Source organism: Alnus glutinosa, chromosome 1, assembly GCF_958979055.1.
Source record: "Alnus glutinosa chromosome 1, dhAlnGlut1.1, whole genome shotgun sequence".
Lineage (NCBI taxonomy): Eukaryota > Viridiplantae > Streptophyta > Magnoliopsida > Fagales > Betulaceae > Alnus > Alnus glutinosa.
This window is the reverse complement of record NC_084886.1, coordinates 44,621,582-44,639,962: the sequence shown is the minus strand read 5'-3', so window position 1 is coordinate 44,639,962 and position 18,381 is coordinate 44,621,582. Positions and strand designations below refer to the sequence as shown.

Genomic DNA, 18,381 nt, shown 5'->3' with positions numbered 1-18,381 from the left:
CTTCTTTAAGTCCTCTTCTCTGCTTCCAACATTTTTCACTCTAAAAACCAATGTTTTCTCTTCTAAATACACGACAGCCTCACACGGAGTGTCTTAAAGGTAATAAATTGGTAATTTTATAGATCTAAATGTCACACCTATTCGGTCATACGGCTTAATAAAAAATATTGTTAATTAAGAGGACTAAATCATATTTAACCCTTTATATATATGTATATATATATATATATATAAATAAGTAATGTTAGAAACTATAATTTTATCTCATAACTATCTCATAATATTATTCCACCCTAAGATTCGTCATTTTTTTGAGTAATGCTTGGGTGAAGCAAAACTTCCGGAATTCATCCGGAAGTTTTGCTTCACCATGGCATAATTGTAAATATTAATAATTACAATTATGCCATGGTGAAGCAAAACTTCCGGATAAATTCCGGAAGCTTTGCTTCATCGTAGCACTGCCCCATTTTTTTTTAGAAGAAAAAAGGATGAATTGACACTATCACATCATCGCAGTGAGATAATTATAAAATAAAAATATAATTTTTAGCATTACTCTATTAAATGTATAAATATAATCTAGATGATCCTCCACATTTCAAATAAGTATTTCCAACAAAAACTGTTCAAATTATTATTGGAGTAGTTGATTAGACCATTCAAAATTTATTTGAACCTAAATTATTAAGAAAAATAAATTATATATATAATATAAAGATGCACAATATTTACACAACAAAACACATAAGTGAAACCATATATCTAAGCCGACTTGCATGAATCCATCGATTTGTCTTGTCGTGCAAATGTTACTTTGTACAAAAAAATCATTTTTCATATTTATAGATCGCAACCTCCTCATCTGACATCTCAATCCCGGGAGAGAATCAAAAAGGATGTCGGTGTCATTCTTTAAAATGATGACGTGGCGCAATCATAGCGGTTCTCAGTTTTGACTTCAAAGGTCTAAACTTTCTTTGTCTATTAGATCGCTCTCTCTCGCTCGCCTAATTGCAGAGACAGTCTTCTACGAGGCCTATCACTCAAGGTACAAAGTGCTTTATTCGTTTTCTTTTTCCCTATTCAATGTTTGGCTCTTGAGAAAGCTAAGGAAACAGAAAGAGAATGGAAATGAAACTTCGAAGCAAATATTGAAAAGCCTGCTTCAATTCAGCCTAACAGCTATATATTTGGCTCGGAAGTTTGAAATTGGAGTTTCTTTTCTTCTCCTGTATTTTCTCAGCGGCCAAACGGAGTTTGGGGTTTATATTTAATAGTTTAGGGGTTATTGTGTCCAATACTTCCGTTTGTATAGGTACGTCTTGTCGTTTTCTTTTTTTCGCTGTATCTAATTTTGTCCTGTGGCCATTAGTTGCAAGTTGATTATCTGTTATAGAAAATTGAATTTGCATAGAGACGCACATATTGTTTGGATTAGACTTGATTCATTGGTGAAGAGTTGCATTATTCTCCCCAATTGGCGGGCAATATTTTTTTCAATCAAGTCACTGACAATTTTGGAAAAATGATGGAAAATCCGGAGGGAGTTTAAGGAAAATTGAATTTTTTCCCTGCCTGAAAAGTGAATTCCGAATTACAGACAAGAAAGGAAAAAGCATTCTTTGCTGATTATGTACTTTGAATTTTATGATATGAGGGGTTCTATGTGCTTTACTTTAGGCTCCTATATATATTGAGTTGAAGTTTGTGATGGTTGAATTTTTAAGAATCTGAAATATCTTTTGTGCTCCATTCAAGGCCCGTATTGTAGCAGCATCACTTGTCTGCTTCTTTTATAATTTTACTTTCCTTACATCATTATGTAAAAGTTAGTTACACACAACCTTGCAAGTGTTGGTTACTTTTAAGTGTAGAAAAGAAACTAAGGCTAAATTTTTGCCCAATTTATTGCCAAAAATTGTAATGTTTTTAATTTAAGCACTTAATTTATTTAGTGCATTTACTTATCAACAATTTATTTAGTGCATTCAATAATGCATAATAGTTAGGCACTTACTTAGTTGATACAAATCTCAAAATCCATTCAATCACCTACAATTTGTTGTGAATGCTAAATGCTGAACATGCACGTAGAGTTTTAATTATTTTATTATTTCTTTTAGGTGAGACTCTTCCTCAGAAGTAAATTATGTTCCTTTTGTCACATATACAATTAGCAACACTATAGTAAATGTCGCTGACACTATTAATGTTGCCGCTACTACCACTACCTTAAATAATGGCAATGTTGACTCCACAACCGGAATGATAATGACTCCACCACCATGATAGACACTATTGTTGTTGCCAACAGCACTGCTGGTATTGCTCCCATGAACTTGACGCTGCTTGCACTTCCACTATTACCACGATTGGTACCAACTCATGTTGTTATAACTTTTAATACAGTCACATCTATCATCAATAATCCCCGAACTATTCATAAATTCCACCGCTACAGTCACTACAGTTGGAACTTGCTGCTACTGATACCATCAATCAAAAAAATAAGAAATGAAAAGATGGATTTTCATATTTCAGAAATTGCTGTTATCAAAGAATAATATACTATTCAGTATTGGTTTTCCAATTTCAAATTATGTGTACTTATTTCTTTTTTTAGAATTTCTAAATTAGAATTAGAAATTCTAAAACTTCTAGCTTGGGATATGGCTTTCAGAGGACATTTCTGTGGTTCAGTACTAATCTTACTAAGTTGGAAAATATAGATGTTCTTGATTGAGCATGGTGGAATATGAGCATGTTTGAATGTGTCATGGTGTCTATATCTAGTGAGCTGATTTGTTAATTTTTACACACTGGTTCATTGACTTGATGTTTCCCTTTTAGATGAGTTGGCTAGCTGTCAATGGTTCTCTTCCTAAGTTAGTTACAAGTCTCCTTTGTCGTATAACCTTTTCTCTAGTCTGTAGTCATGAGCATTGAGTTTCCCAACCTTCAAATGTTTCATTTGATACAGGTTTGGTTTCCTTTCTCATTTTAAAACTACCTATAGATTATAATATTAAATAACTTTGTGCTTTAGGTTTGATTTAAATTCCATCCTTGTAATGTGCTCTTTGAACTTGTTGCTACTTCTATCTGTGCGTTATGTGAAGCTAGCAAGAGCCTATGGACATTTTTGGTATCTTTAAAATTTTTCCTTTATGTGAACAGATGGAACATTCTCTCTCCTTGCTTACATTTAAAGGTTCTATTACTGAAGCAATTATAGAAGCCAAAAGGCAGAAGAAACTCTTTGTCGTCTATATTTCAGGTAAACGCCTCTTTCATATAATTTCTACAGTTTTGCTTTTATGGAGTTTCCTATCAATGGACATAAGGGCGGCACTCAATTTATTGAAGTGTTGTGCTCTGGTGATACATTTAATAGTCTCTGGTGCAATGGAGAAGACATTGTAAAAAAGATTTGGCTTAGGTACTGTAAAAAAAACTACAGGAGATTTCTTATAGTTTTTTCAAGGGTCCAAATTTAATTTCATTCTCTCTCTCTTTCCCATGGAAACTTAAAATTAAATATGGATCATTGAAAAAACTATAGATCTCCTGTAGATTTTTTTTTACAGCACTTAAGTCAAATCCCTATCAAAATTAGTATAATTGTAATTATTATAGTGTATTTTAAGCAACGATGTTTAACTATTTAAGGCTTTTGGTTTCTTCTTCTTCTTCTTCTTTTTTTATAATTTTTTATAATTATGATATATTAGAAATTATAAATTCTTTTATTTATGAACATAGGTTAATGTTGTGCACTGCTATCTTTTTCTTTCCCTTTTTCTTTGGTGAATAAAGATTCATTTTATTAATATAAGGGGAATGTTTAAGTAACAAGAAAGTATATGACATATGTGTGTTGCTTTCTATGAAGCAATGAACCCCTGGTTAGTTGCATGTCAAAACATGATTGTTTAGCTGGTCCCATATGGCTGGTATAACCCTTGGTGTTACCCTCTCCTAAAGGGACCACATGAAGCTTGTTTGATATAATGTTTACTTATTTTTTTCCTTAATAAGTTTCTACTAATGGAAACAAAAGAAAAAGTTGTTTTTTTTTTTTTTTTTTTTTTTTTTAATGTTTGAATAAATTATTGGGGAAATTACACTTACCCTTTGAACTTTCACCTCAATTGCAATCCCTCCAAACTAAAAAAAAAAAAAGATTTGCAATTGACCCCTCAAACTATTAGCCCTTTTTCACTTAACCCTTTGTCGTTAGGATTTTCTGTTAACTTGGATGGCAAATGCGTGAAATGTCCGATATACCCCCGGTGAGATGTGTGAAAAATACCAAAATGCCCTTAAATAAATAAAAAATCTTTGGAGGAGACCCACAGCTGGGTCTGCTGGGGTATTATTGTCATTTTTCGTCTAATTTAACAAAAAAACCCTAACATATGGAGTTAAGTGAAAGGGACTAGAAGTTTTGAGGGTCAATTGCAGCTTTTTTTAGTGTGAGAACATTGCAATTGAGGTGAAAGTTCAGGGGGGTAAGTGTAGTTTTTCCTAAATTATTGTTTGCTTAACATCAGAAAATAATTGTCAATAGTACTTGCTGGTAATTGTTGTGTTAAGGCTGGTAGGAAGGAACAAATGTTCTTGCTGGGCAAAATGATCATGCCTGTTCAGGTAAGTTTGTGTAGTTAGTTTTAGTTCTCAGGTGGTTGAAGTGTGGGCTATCTTTGGAAGCATGAAGTGAAGGCTGTTGCTGGACTGATCTGCGATACAAACTCTGTTATGGATTTTTTCTTCTTTATTGTATATTTTACTGCTGCTGTGTCCTGTTTTTGTTACAACCTTCTGCAATGTCAGCACTTTAGAATTGCCTACACCAATGCATATTAATATTATGTAATATTTAGATATTCTAAGTACTGAACTCTTTTTTTCATTATTGAGGTTAAGTTGATTTGGTGGGTTAATGTTTTCAGGTGAAGATGCGGAGTCTAGTTGTTTGGAAGAATCCACATGGACTAATTCAAATGTTCGCTTTCTTCCTTTTTTCTTATTCATTTTTAGTTGGTCAGGGTTTTCCTTTAATTCCTTTAATATGCACTCCATCTATGGTTCTTACGTTCAAAAGCTGCATTCAGGTGGCAGAGTCTCTATCAAAGTATTGTATTCTATTGCATATCCCTGGAGGGAGCACTGATGCTGCACACTTTTCTGCATTATGTATCCTTCTTGATGATGACAAATCTTACTTTCCTCGAAAGCTACACTTTTGAGCTATTGCCATTCTTCAAAAAAGAGCATTAAACATGATAATTTGATATTGAGCTACCAGAATAATATATATTTAGAACCTAAGTCTTTAAGAATGTTATCATAGTTTTTTGGTTGAATTCTAGCTGCATTTTCATTTTTTAGACAACCAGGTACTCACAGTCCGTTGCTACAATGTGCATCTTGACTCACTTTCAGGGCAATTTGCTGTTAAATAATATTCACTTAGAGATGTTGAGCATCTAGTCTTTCAACTTTTCATGAGACCACGGGCACATTGCTTGGAGTAGGTGGGAACCACATCCAAAGCATTTCAAGTGTTTGAGTGATATCTTTGATGAAATACCATACATCATACACTTTTATTTTGTGTGTTGTTATGAACAAGAAATGGCACCTTTACACATCATCTATCTAGGAAATTAGTTTTTTCTTTTTTCTTTTTTCTTTTTGGGTACTTTGGTCCATCTTTACCTGCAGGCAGCATTTTAAATTTTTGCTCTTCCGGTAAGATGGTCACCAAATACTAGTGTTGCAAAAGTACTAGCTGAGCTCAAAGTTTAAAATTGGTATGGCTCGCATGAATTCACTTTCTTTTATCTGTTAAACAAACTGTCCTTGGTTTTGACCCTTAAGTCTCCAGAAAGCTCTATTTTATCTTTCTTGGCAGATGAGCGTTTCCAAATTTCAAAATCATTTCTATTACTTGCAAAGAAAAGAGAAAGAAAAAACCATTTCATTAATATGTTCTAATTACAACAATCATTTCATTGTGTTAAATTCTATGACATTTAAGTAGCTTCCTGGTTCTCATTTTTTTGGGGTGAAAGTAGGAATTTATTCTGGGGGGATTGGACTTGACTAGAATTTTTCTTTCCCCTTGAAATATCCCACCTTCTGTTCGCAGATGATACACTTATTATGTGCAATGCAGATTGTGATCAAATCCATAATTTGGGTCACATTTTCTTATGTTTCGAGGCCATTTAAGGCTTGACAGTCAACCTCCAGAAATCTGAGTTAGTTGTGCTGGCCGATATTCTTAGTTGTAGCATTTCTTCTCTTCCCTTGAAATATTTGGGTCCCCCTCTAGGTGCTCCTTTTAAATCAAAGACTATATGGGATGGGGTAGTCTAGAAAATGGAAAAAATGTTGGCTAGTTGGAAGAAGATCTACTTGTCTAAGGGAGGGCGCCTTACACTCATCAAGAGTACGTTATTCAATCTACCTACGTACTTCTTATCCCTCTTCCCATTACCAGCATGCGTTGCTAGGAGATTGGAGAGTCTTCAGAGAGATTTTATTTGGAATGAACTAGGCGGGGAGTCCAAGTTTCACCTGGTGAGTTAGAAGACTATTTGCTTCCCAGTCCCTAGAGGAGGGTTGGGAGTAAAAAATCTCATATTTTCATTAAAGCTCTTCTTGGTAAATGGTTATGGAGATTCATGCAAGAGGATAAATCTTTATGGAAACAGATGATTGTTGAGAAGTATGGGGTCCAAGGAGGGAATTGGTGTCCAGAGGAAGGTCGAGGGCCTTACGAGGTGTGTCTTTGGAAGAATATTAGAAACGGCTGAGGTTTTTCTCCAATCTTGTCTCCTTCAAGGTGGGGGACGGATCCCGCATTTGCTTTTGGCATGATGCGTGATGTGGATAAGTGGCTCTGAAGTACTCATTCCCAGAACTTTATTCAATAGCCAGTAATAAAGAGGCCTTGGTGTCAAACTGTTTGGATCCCTCCGTCTCTTTTATCCATTGGAATTCGAGTTTCATTAGGGCAGTCCAGGATTGAGAGTTTGAATCTTTTGACTCGTTTCTCAATTTGTTATACTTCTCAAAAACCCATCCGGGAGAAGTGGATAGAATGCTGTGGACCCCAGCTCGCAGTCATGGTTTCGAAGCGAGGAGCTATTATAAAATGTTATAGACTGAAGAACATTGTTCGTTCCCCTAGAAAAGTATTTGGAAGATTGAGGCCCCTTCCCGCATTGCTTTCTTCTTATAGACGCCAACAAAGGGTAGAATTCTCACGGTTGATAATCTTAGAAGGTGAGGTTTCTCTATTGTAAACGGGTGTTTCCTATGCAAAAAGAATGAGGAGACTCTAATGGTCCGTTTGGGTATTGAATATTTCGAATATGAATAATATTCTGAATCTTATTGCGAATTTCAAGGCAATGAAAATGTGCTTGGATGTTGAATATAATTCAGATTCTTTTTGAATGTGTTTGGGTGTTGAATTTTTGAGATTGAAAAAAAGTGTTTTATAATGGTAGAAAGTGATTGGATTGTATGAAAAGTTGTGTATAATAATTGGTATGGTAAAAAATAATAAAATTAATAATAAACAAAATAACAAAAAAAAATTAAAAACAAAAAAAAACAAAAATTTTATTTTTATTTTTTAAAAAAAGAGAGAAAATATGGTTTTGGGGAAGCCGGCAGCCACCCCTTGGGAGGGGGGTGGCTTGCGAGCCACCCCCAGAGGTTGCCGGCGCCACCCCCCCACCCCCTAGGGGTGATTTCGGGGTGGCCCGAAGCCGCGCGGCCACCCCCGGCCACTGGGGGTAGCCACGCAGCCACCCCCGACCCCAAAGGTGGCCGAAAGGCTTAGGGGTGGCTTTCGGGCCACCCTGAAATCCACGCGGGGTGGCTTTCGGGCCACCCCGAAATCCACGCGGTGCCACCTCTGGTGGTGGCTCGCGTTCACCCCATTTTCCTATTTTTCTTGAATTTTTTTTTTTTTTTTTAAAGTTTTATTGGCCAGTTGAAAGAAAATTCTGCTCGAAATTCACACGTCAATTTCATGATTTCATCACCTCGAAATTCAAACCACATTCAAAACAATATTCAAGAGCCAGCTGGGTTTTATTCAACATGGAATCGGGTTCCGGGTTTTTGAATAAAATCCCGGTTCGAATAATGAATAATATTCGAACCAAACGCATCATAAATCACCTTCTCATTCACTGCGAGTACACTAGTGATCTCTAGCACTTTGTTCTCAAGTTATTCGGGGTTTCGTGGGCTATGCCTTGCAACATCCTAAACTTGCTTCATTGTTGGAAGATTCTAGGGCGGGGACATCCCAAAGAGGCTATCTAGAAAGTTAGTTTTGCTTTCTTAATGTGGAGAGAGAGAAACCGGCATTTCTTTGAGGATTACGAGTCTGACGTGCGTTCTTTAAAATCCTCTTTTTTGTGATCTCTTTTGGATTGACCTTTTGTATATGTTCCTAACTTCTCCTCATCTAATCTGGTAGATTTGGTTAATTTTTTAGATTGTAGAATCCTTTAGGGTGATTGGCTCTCTTGTCGAGGGCTTTGCCCTTTTCTTTCAATAAAATTATTATTCGTACTTTTTTTTTTTGGCCATGTAGGGGGTGGGGAGCACCTCCATTAATAAAATGACCAAAAATCTATGAAAGTTTTTTTTTGGAGTGGGGGGGTGGGGTGCAGACCCCCCTTAAATTTGCTCCTGATCAGCATCATGGCTCAATCGACATAGTTGCTACCTTTCCTTATACGTCCTTTGTATTCCTGTTATATTGTAGCCATGAGTTAGCTAGTTGTCAATACATTGGTCCCATGGTACGCTTTTTCCTTTGCTGGCTTTTCGGTGGTTGGTTTGTTCCATCAAAGAGTTAGTAGTTCTATTTTGTGTGCATTGCAATATGTGCCATCTTAATGCCAGTGCTGTCATTGTTTTATTTTACCTGGTAAAATAGCTTTTTAAGCTCTTTCTAACATTTTTTTATAAAACCAAGCACATATCCTTGACTCAAGCTGTTACAGACCCACAGAAATCTGTTCCTTGTATTACAGCTATAGGATTTAATGGTGTACAAGTTTGGCAAAATGGTATGTTGTTCATATTTCAGGCTAGCATCTAGGACAACACATAACCATGTAGTTAATATTTGATTATTCTCTTTGTGAATAACTTTACAGACGGATTTGTCAGTGCTGAAGATCTGGCATCCAGTTTAGAAAAGGCATGGTTGAGTCTGCATATCCAGGTATATAGTTGTTCATTTTAATCATCATTAGTCAGCGCTTGTGAGTGCCCATTTTATTCTGTTATGGGACCACTGCCCCCAATCCTTGTGCTATCATGTTGATGAGTGGCCATGTTTGAGGAGCGGACCTCCATTTGACTGGGTTCTATGTGCTGGAGAAAGCAATGGAAAAGATTTAAACACCTTAGTTGTCTACAATGCAGTCGCTTCTGCTGTAGTTTATGAGATTGACTTTCCATCTAATGATGTGCCTTTTCATGCAATGTCCTCTCCTTGAAAATCACTGCCTTTTATAAGAAGATTGTTATACCCCTTTCATGGCCAACTAAAATTTTACATGTACTTTTACTTCACACTAATGGCAAATCAACCAGAATATATGCTTTCCATTTCACACGCCATGGATCAGACCGACTCATATGAAACCAATCCCATTTTTTTCATCTTAGTGCCAAAAATGATACTGTAGCAATAATCAGCTGTGAGAGGCCATGCCATTATTGGGAAGTTACGAGCCTAGGAACTTCCTTTTTATTAGAAACATGACAAGGTCATATATTGTGGAGTGCAGGAAACAACTGCAACTTTCCTAACTGCGGCACTTGCTTCAAGGAATTCTGGAGCATCCACTTCTAGTTCTAATGCTGCCTCATCTAATGAACAAAGTTCTTCAAGTACAGTTGTTCCATCGCCTTCAACTGACAAGCATGTCCAGTATGAAGAGGCTAAGCCAGCGGTAACCTCTGACGTAACCGAGGAAAAGAAAGGTCATGAATGCAAAGTTGAGGTAACTAGAATAGGTAGTCATTGCCTCATTGATCTTTTATATTTATTAACTGTTGCATGATTTGCTTGTACTGTTTCATTCCATTTACATGGACAGGAGAAAGATACTGAAATGAATGAGAAGACATCTTCAAGATCATATGACACCAGCAAGTCAAAGAGTGTTGTGGATGAACAGCCCACCTCATCCACTAAGGTACATAAAGGATCAGTTGGTCCTTTAGTGGCTGACATAGAAAACTCTAGAGCTGATCATAACTCTTCCAGTGCTGAAGATGGTTGTCCTGCTCCAGAAAAAATCAGTGGTCATCATTCAGCTGCTCCTGGAGGAGGTGAACAATTGGTTGGTATTGAAGTAAAGGAAGCTGAGCAAGATGAAAAGGCTGAAGCTGTAAACCATATGCAGGCTTATGCATCGGATGGTTCTGTAAGAGATAATATGCCAAGTGATGTCCATTTAAATATACGATTGCCTGCTGGTTCTAGCCTACAAGAGAAGTTTTCTGTGACAAGCACTTTGAGAATGGTGAAAGACTATGTTGATGGAAACCTACCAAGTGGCTTTGGCACTTATGATCTAGCCATTCCTTATCCCCGCAAAATATTCAGTAGTCAAGGTATGAATGTCTCAACATTATTAGTTTTTTTTTTTTTTTTTTTTTTTTTTAAAAAAAAAAAAAAGAAAAAAAAAGAAGGCTAAAATACATACTGGTCCTTTCAAGTTTAGAGTTTCTGCCAATTCGGGTCCTAGTATCTTTGATTTGGTCAATTTAATCCTTGAACTTGCACATCATGGTCAATGTGGCCCTTCTGTCAGTTCCGTGAACTTTTTCCCCGTCAAATGCCGTCTAATGTCACGTGACGCTGCATAAAAGTAAAACGACATAGTTCTGATGAAAATGATCATGAAAAGAAAAATAACGAGAGAGAGAGAGAGAGAGAGAGAGAGAGAGAGAGAGAGAGAGAGAGAGAGAGAGAGAGAGAGAGAGAGAGAGAGAGAGAGAGAGAGAGAGAGAGAGAGAGAGAGAGAGAGAGAGAGAGAGAGAGAGAGAGAGAGAGGAGAGAGAGAGAGAGAGAGAGAGAGAGAGAGAGAGAGAGAGAGAGAGAGAGAGAGAGAGAGAGAGAGAGAGAGAGAGAGAGAGAGAGAGAGAGAGAGAGAGAGAGAGAGAGAGAGAGAGAGAGAGAGAGAGAGAGAGAGAGAGAGAGAGAGAGAGAGAGAGAGAGAGAGAGACTTGAACAGTGATTCCACCATGGTCTCTATCTTCTTCTTTATATTTTCTAGTTTTATTTATATTTTTATTTTTTAATGAATCGTAATGATCAAAACAACACCGTTTTAACCCGAGGCGGGTGGAGTCTTAACTAATTTGGTAGTGCTAATGGGAAGGCATGCTTGAATTTGATGTGCATGCGTGTGTATGTGTGTTTATGGTAATGCTACTTACCTGCAAGAAGTGTACTGTGCTTGAATCAGTATTTGAGCTTTCTACTTTCACAGAATAGTAGATACACTTAACCAAACATGTTTTCTTTTTCTTTTTTGTTTTTTGGTAGTCCAGCACTGTGTAGCATAAAGCATGGGTGTTTATAAAGAATTTGGACATGGCTTAGCGACATATGAAAATGGTGCTATTAATCGGCGCCATCTGCAACATAATCATATTTTCATGTTATAAATACATAAAATTCATGATTTTCCCAATATGCCAAGTATGTTGTTGCACAGGATGAGCGTGATGTTCACGTAGAAATGTGTGCTCCCATATTAATGGACACTTGATCATGATTTTATCATCTTCAATACTATTTTACTTACAGATACTATATTTTCAAGCACATTGTTCCTTTTTTGTGTTATCTACTAGGACCCATGTGGGGAAATTTTCAGCGAGGAGATGTTTCTCTGTGTATTTATACATGACAGCATTTCAAAGTGAAATTGCTTCTATTTAGAGTTAATCCACATTCCTTGTGGGAGTATGAGATGTCGCATTGGTTATTGATGCTGTTTACTCACAAGACAGCATCAGGAATAATCTTTTTGTTCTATTGTTTTTAACATGTATGTTGACAGAAACACAACAATTTGAATGTAAATGATTGATATATTCCATTTGCTGCAGATTTGAGCAAATCATTGTCAGAGTTGGGCCTGTTTAATAGACAAACGCTGATAGTGGTTCCACATCAAAGAGGTGCGGGTAATTACAGAGGAGCATCTTCATCCTCTGATCAAACAGATACTAACGTTGATTCTTTAGATGGAACTAATGGGGGATATTTTACATATGTGAGGAGGATTTTATCTTACATGAATCCTTTCTCTTATCTCGGTGGTGGTGCCAGCTCATCAAGCTCTGAACAGGAATCTCAAAATGGCATATGGCAATATGGTGAGTTTCCTTACCTTACTGTGCCAATTTTATGCAGTTAGGTCTTGGATCTGGGGTCAAGGAAGTTATTTATTGTATGTTAGTTTAAGCCACAAACAATTAACTGCTATTTTCACAATTGCTCGTTTAGTTTTTATTAAAAATACATTTCTGACAAACAATTGCCCACCGTTTAACAAAAATTTATGAGTGAAATGTAGATGAGGAGGTGATGGAATGAGCTATAGCGGCCAGTATGAACTAATTAGTTATTTATCGAACATGCAGATACAAACCCCCAATTTCTATGGAGACCACTATTTTTTTTTTGATAAGTAAGTAGATTTCATTGAAAAGAAAGCGTAAGGAGCCCCTACGTACACAGGAAGTATACACAGGAGAACCACAGCTGACCCAAAAAACCCGAAAAAAACCCAGGAAACAGCCCCCAAGTCAAAACCTAGAAAACAAAGAACCAACTAAAATACTACCCGCAAAAGAAACCAAACAGCACCCAAAAACCAAGAAAACCTGAGAACAACCCACAAAAAAACCCTCAAAGCAACCAACCCTACGACCTATTGGCCTTGTCTCTCCTACACTTCGAAGAAGCTTTGATGTCTCCGTAATTTACGGAACTTTGCAGATTCCGAAGCTCCCTCTTACTCTCACGTTTCTTGTTCTCAATCATCTCACCCCAAATCTCCCGATGCTTCTGTCTCTGTTCTTTAGTCACCAACGGATTCACCTCGGAGATCTTCCCCCAGAGCTCTGCCTCGATACTCCAACAATCCTTCTCCCAATTCTGATCGCAAACAATAGGCTGATCCTTCTTCTCTTGAAGCTTTGATACCTCCTCCTTCCACCAATAGACTGCATCTCGGACTTTCTCTCCCAAAGTCGAATTAGTGGATAACTCTGAAATCCGACGAGGATCTTTAGCAGACTTCTTCTCTTCTACTGGATCTACAGAGACATGTAAAGAAGAAGCTGCGTGGGCTTGAACAGAAGGAACCGCAGGGACTAGAGAGGAGGAGGACATCGGAGAAGAGTTCAACTCAAAACCGACCAACAAGGAGACAGAACCCAGAGAAGCTACCGGAGCCTCCGGAAGCAACAACTCCGGTGCCGGCAGAGGAGGATAATAGAACCCCAAATAACCCGATGATACCATACCCATACCCTCAGAAGATTCTTTAGGGCCTGGAGTCTGGCTTGAAAGCACTGTAAGGACGTTGCTCGATTCACCCCCGGTGGAAGCATAAGCGACGTCGTCCTTGTAACGCCGACGACGAGGGCTCCGGCCTAATGGAACCCCCAACAGAAACCGAGACCGCCGGACCCGCGCCCTCTGTGGCTACCGACGCAGCAACCTCCAAACCCCCAGGAGGAGGTCGAGCAAGAATCAGCCCAGATGACACCTTCGACGTCGTCTCCGTTGGCGAACTCGACGGACGGGAGACTTTAGCTTTCGGCATGAGACGACCCACGCGGAAGCCAGAAGATTTACGACTTAGCCCCGACCCGGCAAAACGGTCCAGAAGATTCCTTACGGCCCGGGCCAAAGCCAAAAAAAACCCGGAACCCAACTTACGCCACGTCCCCAGCCTCGAACGTTCGATTTTCAAATTTGAACAAGAGGGACGCTTCTTACCCTGCGGACGAAGAGGACGGTCTATGGAGACCACTATTTAACAAAAACTTAGGGGAATCTTCACTTAAACTCCCTAAATTTTTATCGTTTTTGCAATCACCCCCTAAAGTTCATAAAATCTTAATTTAGTGTATCCAAGTTTCAGTTTTTTGCAATGTCACACATCCGTTAAGATTTAACAGTAAATCCTAACGGAAAATGTCATAATTACCAAAATACCCAATTTATTAAAAAAAAAATAGACCACCCAAGGCCAAGGCCAAGCCAACTCTGGCCAGACCCAAGCCATGGGTCTAGCACCCATGGTTTTTGGCCGTGGGTTGCATGACCCATGGTGCAAAAGAGAGAAGTGGGTGTTTCCATTTGATGGATTTTGCTTCTTGTTAAAATGAACAAATGGGTTTGGATTGATTGTTCTGTTTGTTAGTTTTGTGGGAGTGTTTTGGGTTTGGAGGTGCCAATGGTTTGGTGGTGAAACTGCTATTCCACTTATCTTTGTCTTGGATATGTTTAATTGAGTTATGAAATTTCTTGGTCAACTGGGACTTTATTGAGGTGGAGTAGGCAAGCTAAGCCCTTTGACATACACGCTCCATCGTATGAGAACAATGAGATTTCTCCAAGAGTAATGCAGTGATTCTTTCATAGAATAGAGATGGGACTGTTTTGCTCAGGAAGACCAGGAACTGTGGGTCAAGCGACCTACGGTAGAAATCTCTTGTGACCCATGGCAAGCTGTGGGTGACATACCCACGGTTTGGCTTTTTCTTTTTCCTTTTTTTTTTCTCTCTTTTCTTTTAATCCTTTTCTTTTGTTTTTTTAGTTTTAAATTTTAATTAAGGGTAAATTTGAAATTTTATAAAATTTTCAAGGGTATAAAGGTCATTTCACCCTTTTGCTGTCTGATTTATCCCTAAACCCCAATGGTAGTAGCAACATTGCAAAATTTTTAAAGTTTGATATATTAAATTGAGAGTTATTGAACTTTAAGGTGATTGCAAAAACGATAAAAGTTTTCTTTTTTTATAAGTAAAAGGTTGACTTAAAAGATAAAAGTTTAAGTGAGTTAAGTGAAGTTTTCCCAAATATTTATGAATGAAATGTAGTTGAGGGGGGGGGGGGGGGGGGGGGTGTTTGTGCGTCTACAGCTTATATTCCTAACAATTTATGTATAAAAATCTCTGAAAATGACATATTTCCTTTATGCCTAATGTGCTAGATATGTTTGTTTTGCTGCTATGACGTCTGTAGTTGCCTAGGGGTTGGATACTCTCCTCTTCTGTTGTTTCTTTTTCTTTTTGTTGGTTGGGAGATTTTTTTTGTTAGAAAGGGGGACAATGACCGGTCTCAGGTTGGATGACTTGTAATAATTTGGTGCCCTTCCTGTTGGTTGGTAGGTATTTGACTACATGGAATGAGCTAGCTTCCTGCATCTACTAGTTTTTTTTTTCTTCTTCGTTCTGCTGCTGGATGAGCAGAACACCTCTATAACTTTCAGTTCTATGAGTTTTTTTAATTTTAATGAAACCTTCTGCATTCTGATGTCTGGGGCCATTTCCCGTCCTTCCTCTCTCTCTGCTTACCCCATTCTTTTCTCATAGGGAGGTAATTTAATTTAAAGCTTGTTTATGAATGGTGATGTATTTCGTCAGTGAGCAGAGTTTGGACGCTATAGCTGGTCGGTGTTGCATTTTTCAGTAATAAATAAATTATGTTTCTTTCACTGTTTGGAATCTTTTAAATTCTTAGTATTGAAGTCTGTTTCCTGAGTCCTTTGAAGTCTTCATTGGAATGGAAAGTTTCTCCAGCGTTGTTTATAATGGTTGGCATTTCTCTTAGAGGATTTCTTTTTCCAGTAAAAATAGCAAGTTTTGGCTTTTCAACGGAGGTGTAAAATCTTTTTTTGGTCCTGGTTATTTTTTTCTTGGTTTGTGTGTGGGGAAAGTACTTTATATAACTGTTTAGTCAAGACTTTGCGGGAAAATTGTTGTGCAATATGCTTTGATGGCATATGCACCCCACTTTTCTGTTCTGCTATTATATGCCTCAGCCTACTATACAGAATAGCTTATTCCACTTACCTGTTTGGCTTTTACTATTTTAGGTCCAAATCCTACACTTCAGAACAACATGGCTGGAAGAGAGAGGCCCCAGTCCCACGACTCTTCAAACCAAAGCACCTCTGCAACTGGAAGAGACGATGGCAAGAAGAAGCAACCAACGACATCCCGTTTTGGGAGCAATATTCATACTCTAAAGCATGATGAAGAGGATGACCGGTTCAACGACAGAAATGCCTTCTGGAATGGTAATTCTACACAATATGGTGGCAACAACGATGGCAAATGAGGCCTTAAGGCTTACCCCTCCTGCAACGGTTTGAGTTTTTTCTTTGCATTTGAGTCGCCAGCTTCATTGCCTGTTCACCTAAACTATTAAACTAAAAAACTTGAGTTTACTTTCAATATAGAAGATTATAGATATCACCTACTAATAAGGGGCTAAATTTTTAGCATCTTGTGTTGGATTTAATCTTGTGACTTTGCCGTGTTGTGTGTAGTAGCTCTTTTCTGCCCATATAGGAAGAATAAGCCCAATGATGTAATTGAAATGCATCTTTCTAGCGCCACATTTGTATATAATTGTATTATTCAGAAGAGTAATGCTAAAAACCACACCGTACTCTTGAAGCCTCATAATTTTTTCTGGATTTAGTATGGAAGTTGTTTTACTTGGGGATGTCACAGATATCTCCCCTACTCCCTCGCTTGGTTTGCTCATTGTTTTACAGCATGGAACTCACCAAAAACATGAGCAAATGGCTGCGACTCCACCCCGGTGTTTTGTGATAGGGAATGGGCTAGTCATATATATAACGGATCTAATGGTGATTCATGTTTAGCCAACATACGAAAAATGAAGGTTTGGGTTATAATGAGGTTGATTGCTTTGATAATTGCATATTTTCTACATTTTCTGTTGTTTGAAACAACACGACATAAAGAGTATATTGACTGGAGGATATTATTCTGAAGAGAATCCCAAACACAAATTCAATACTTACCGTATTTCTCTTGCCTAGGAGACTTTTATTGTTGCTGGGTAATCAATTCACACGTGCAAAAGGGCGTGTTGGTTTCTAGTGCAAACTCCATCGTGACGTCTGGATCGTAGAATCTAACATTCTTTCTGGCATATACATTCTTAAGAATGTGATGTTTGAGAATTTAGATTTTCAGGAATGTTACTATTCTCACATTTGAGAATGATTAGGAGTCTTATAGGATTCCTAGGAATATGGAATTTTCATGTTGGTTTCCTCTTAGGCATCCTATAGGAATTATTTATTCTTTCCCAAATATCCCCATGTAGGTTTTGTCCAAATTTTCCTTACAATCTGTACATTTTACTACCAACAAAAAGAAACTCGTATAGACTTTTATCTTTGTTGGCACTATCTTCATTCCCATAGGCCTAGCTTCCTTGTCTGCCAAATTTTTTGTTTTTGTTATAAAATATGCACAATATCTATTTTATTATTGGTCATCTCTAACTAAAGATATTATTGAAATTGAAAAGTTGTGGGACGCGATTGATAAAAGAAAAAAAAATAAAAAAAAAATAAATAAAGGGTTTTTAACCATATTAGCTCTTATTTGGCATAGTCGTTTTATTATTGGTAAATTTTTATTTTCGTTTTAGATGTGATTTTTTTTTTAAGAGACGTGAAAATGAACTACAAACTAAAGTTAAAGCTAAGTTGTAGGCTTAAAGAAAATGAAATTACAACAAATTAGGGCCAGACAACTCAACAATGAACACCAAAGAATGCAATGCAATTATGCAGAGTCAATGCATCAAATGAATGACGCAGACCTATTGATTCTTGATATGGATGTCAAAAATTTAAGCCACCAATAAAGGTGATTAAATGTGTATATAGAGTTCAAAGGACTCAAACACCAATTGTGTAACAATTACATGGAACACAGAGAAGATTACCTAAAAGAAAAAGCTCAAAAAAAAACTAGGAAAAGCATAAAAAAATAAATGAACAACACACTGGCAGTTGGCAGAGCAACGGTCGCTCGTTGGCATGTGAAGACCACGCGCCGGCGATGGTTGCCAGAATCTCCACGAGGTCCAGCAACAAACGTTAAAGGCGGAGGAAGCCGTCACACGCGGCTCTGCATTGTCCACACGTCGGCGTGTATGGGACACTCTCTGACGTGTGGTGGCTAGATGGGAAGCAGATGGCAGCAGAGTGGAGTGGAAGAAACCCGGATCATAGTGGCATCGTG

General features: G+C 37.7%; 1 protein-coding gene across 3 annotated transcripts; it reads left to right on the top strand.

The window, feature by feature from the left end:
- The first annotated feature begins 893 nt into the window (after nt 1-893).
- LOC133851986 (plant UBX domain-containing protein 11) lies at nt 894-16,779 on the top strand. 3 transcript variants are annotated; one of them, XM_062288640.1, is made up of 10 exons: nt 894-1,051; nt 3,181-3,280; nt 4,956-5,008; nt 5,118-5,199; nt 9,045-9,110; nt 9,201-9,268; nt 9,840-10,055; nt 10,152-10,671; nt 12,178-12,447; nt 16,185-16,779. In XM_062288640.1, the coding sequence occupies exons 2-10, from the start codon at nt 3,181-3,183 to the stop codon at nt 16,427-16,429; spliced, it is 1,620 nt and encodes a 539-aa protein (XP_062144624.1). In that variant the 5' UTR covers nt 894-1,051; the 3' UTR covers nt 16,430-16,779. The 3 variants fall into 3 exon arrangements, with proteins under 3 accessions (XP_062144624.1, XP_062144630.1, XP_062144615.1); XM_062288646.1 differs by lacking the exon at nt 894-1,051 and adding an exon at nt 1,109-1,318; XM_062288631.1 differs by lacking the exon at nt 894-1,051 and adding an exon at nt 2,854-2,983.
- Nucleotides 16,780-18,381: the final 1,602 nt, after the last annotated feature.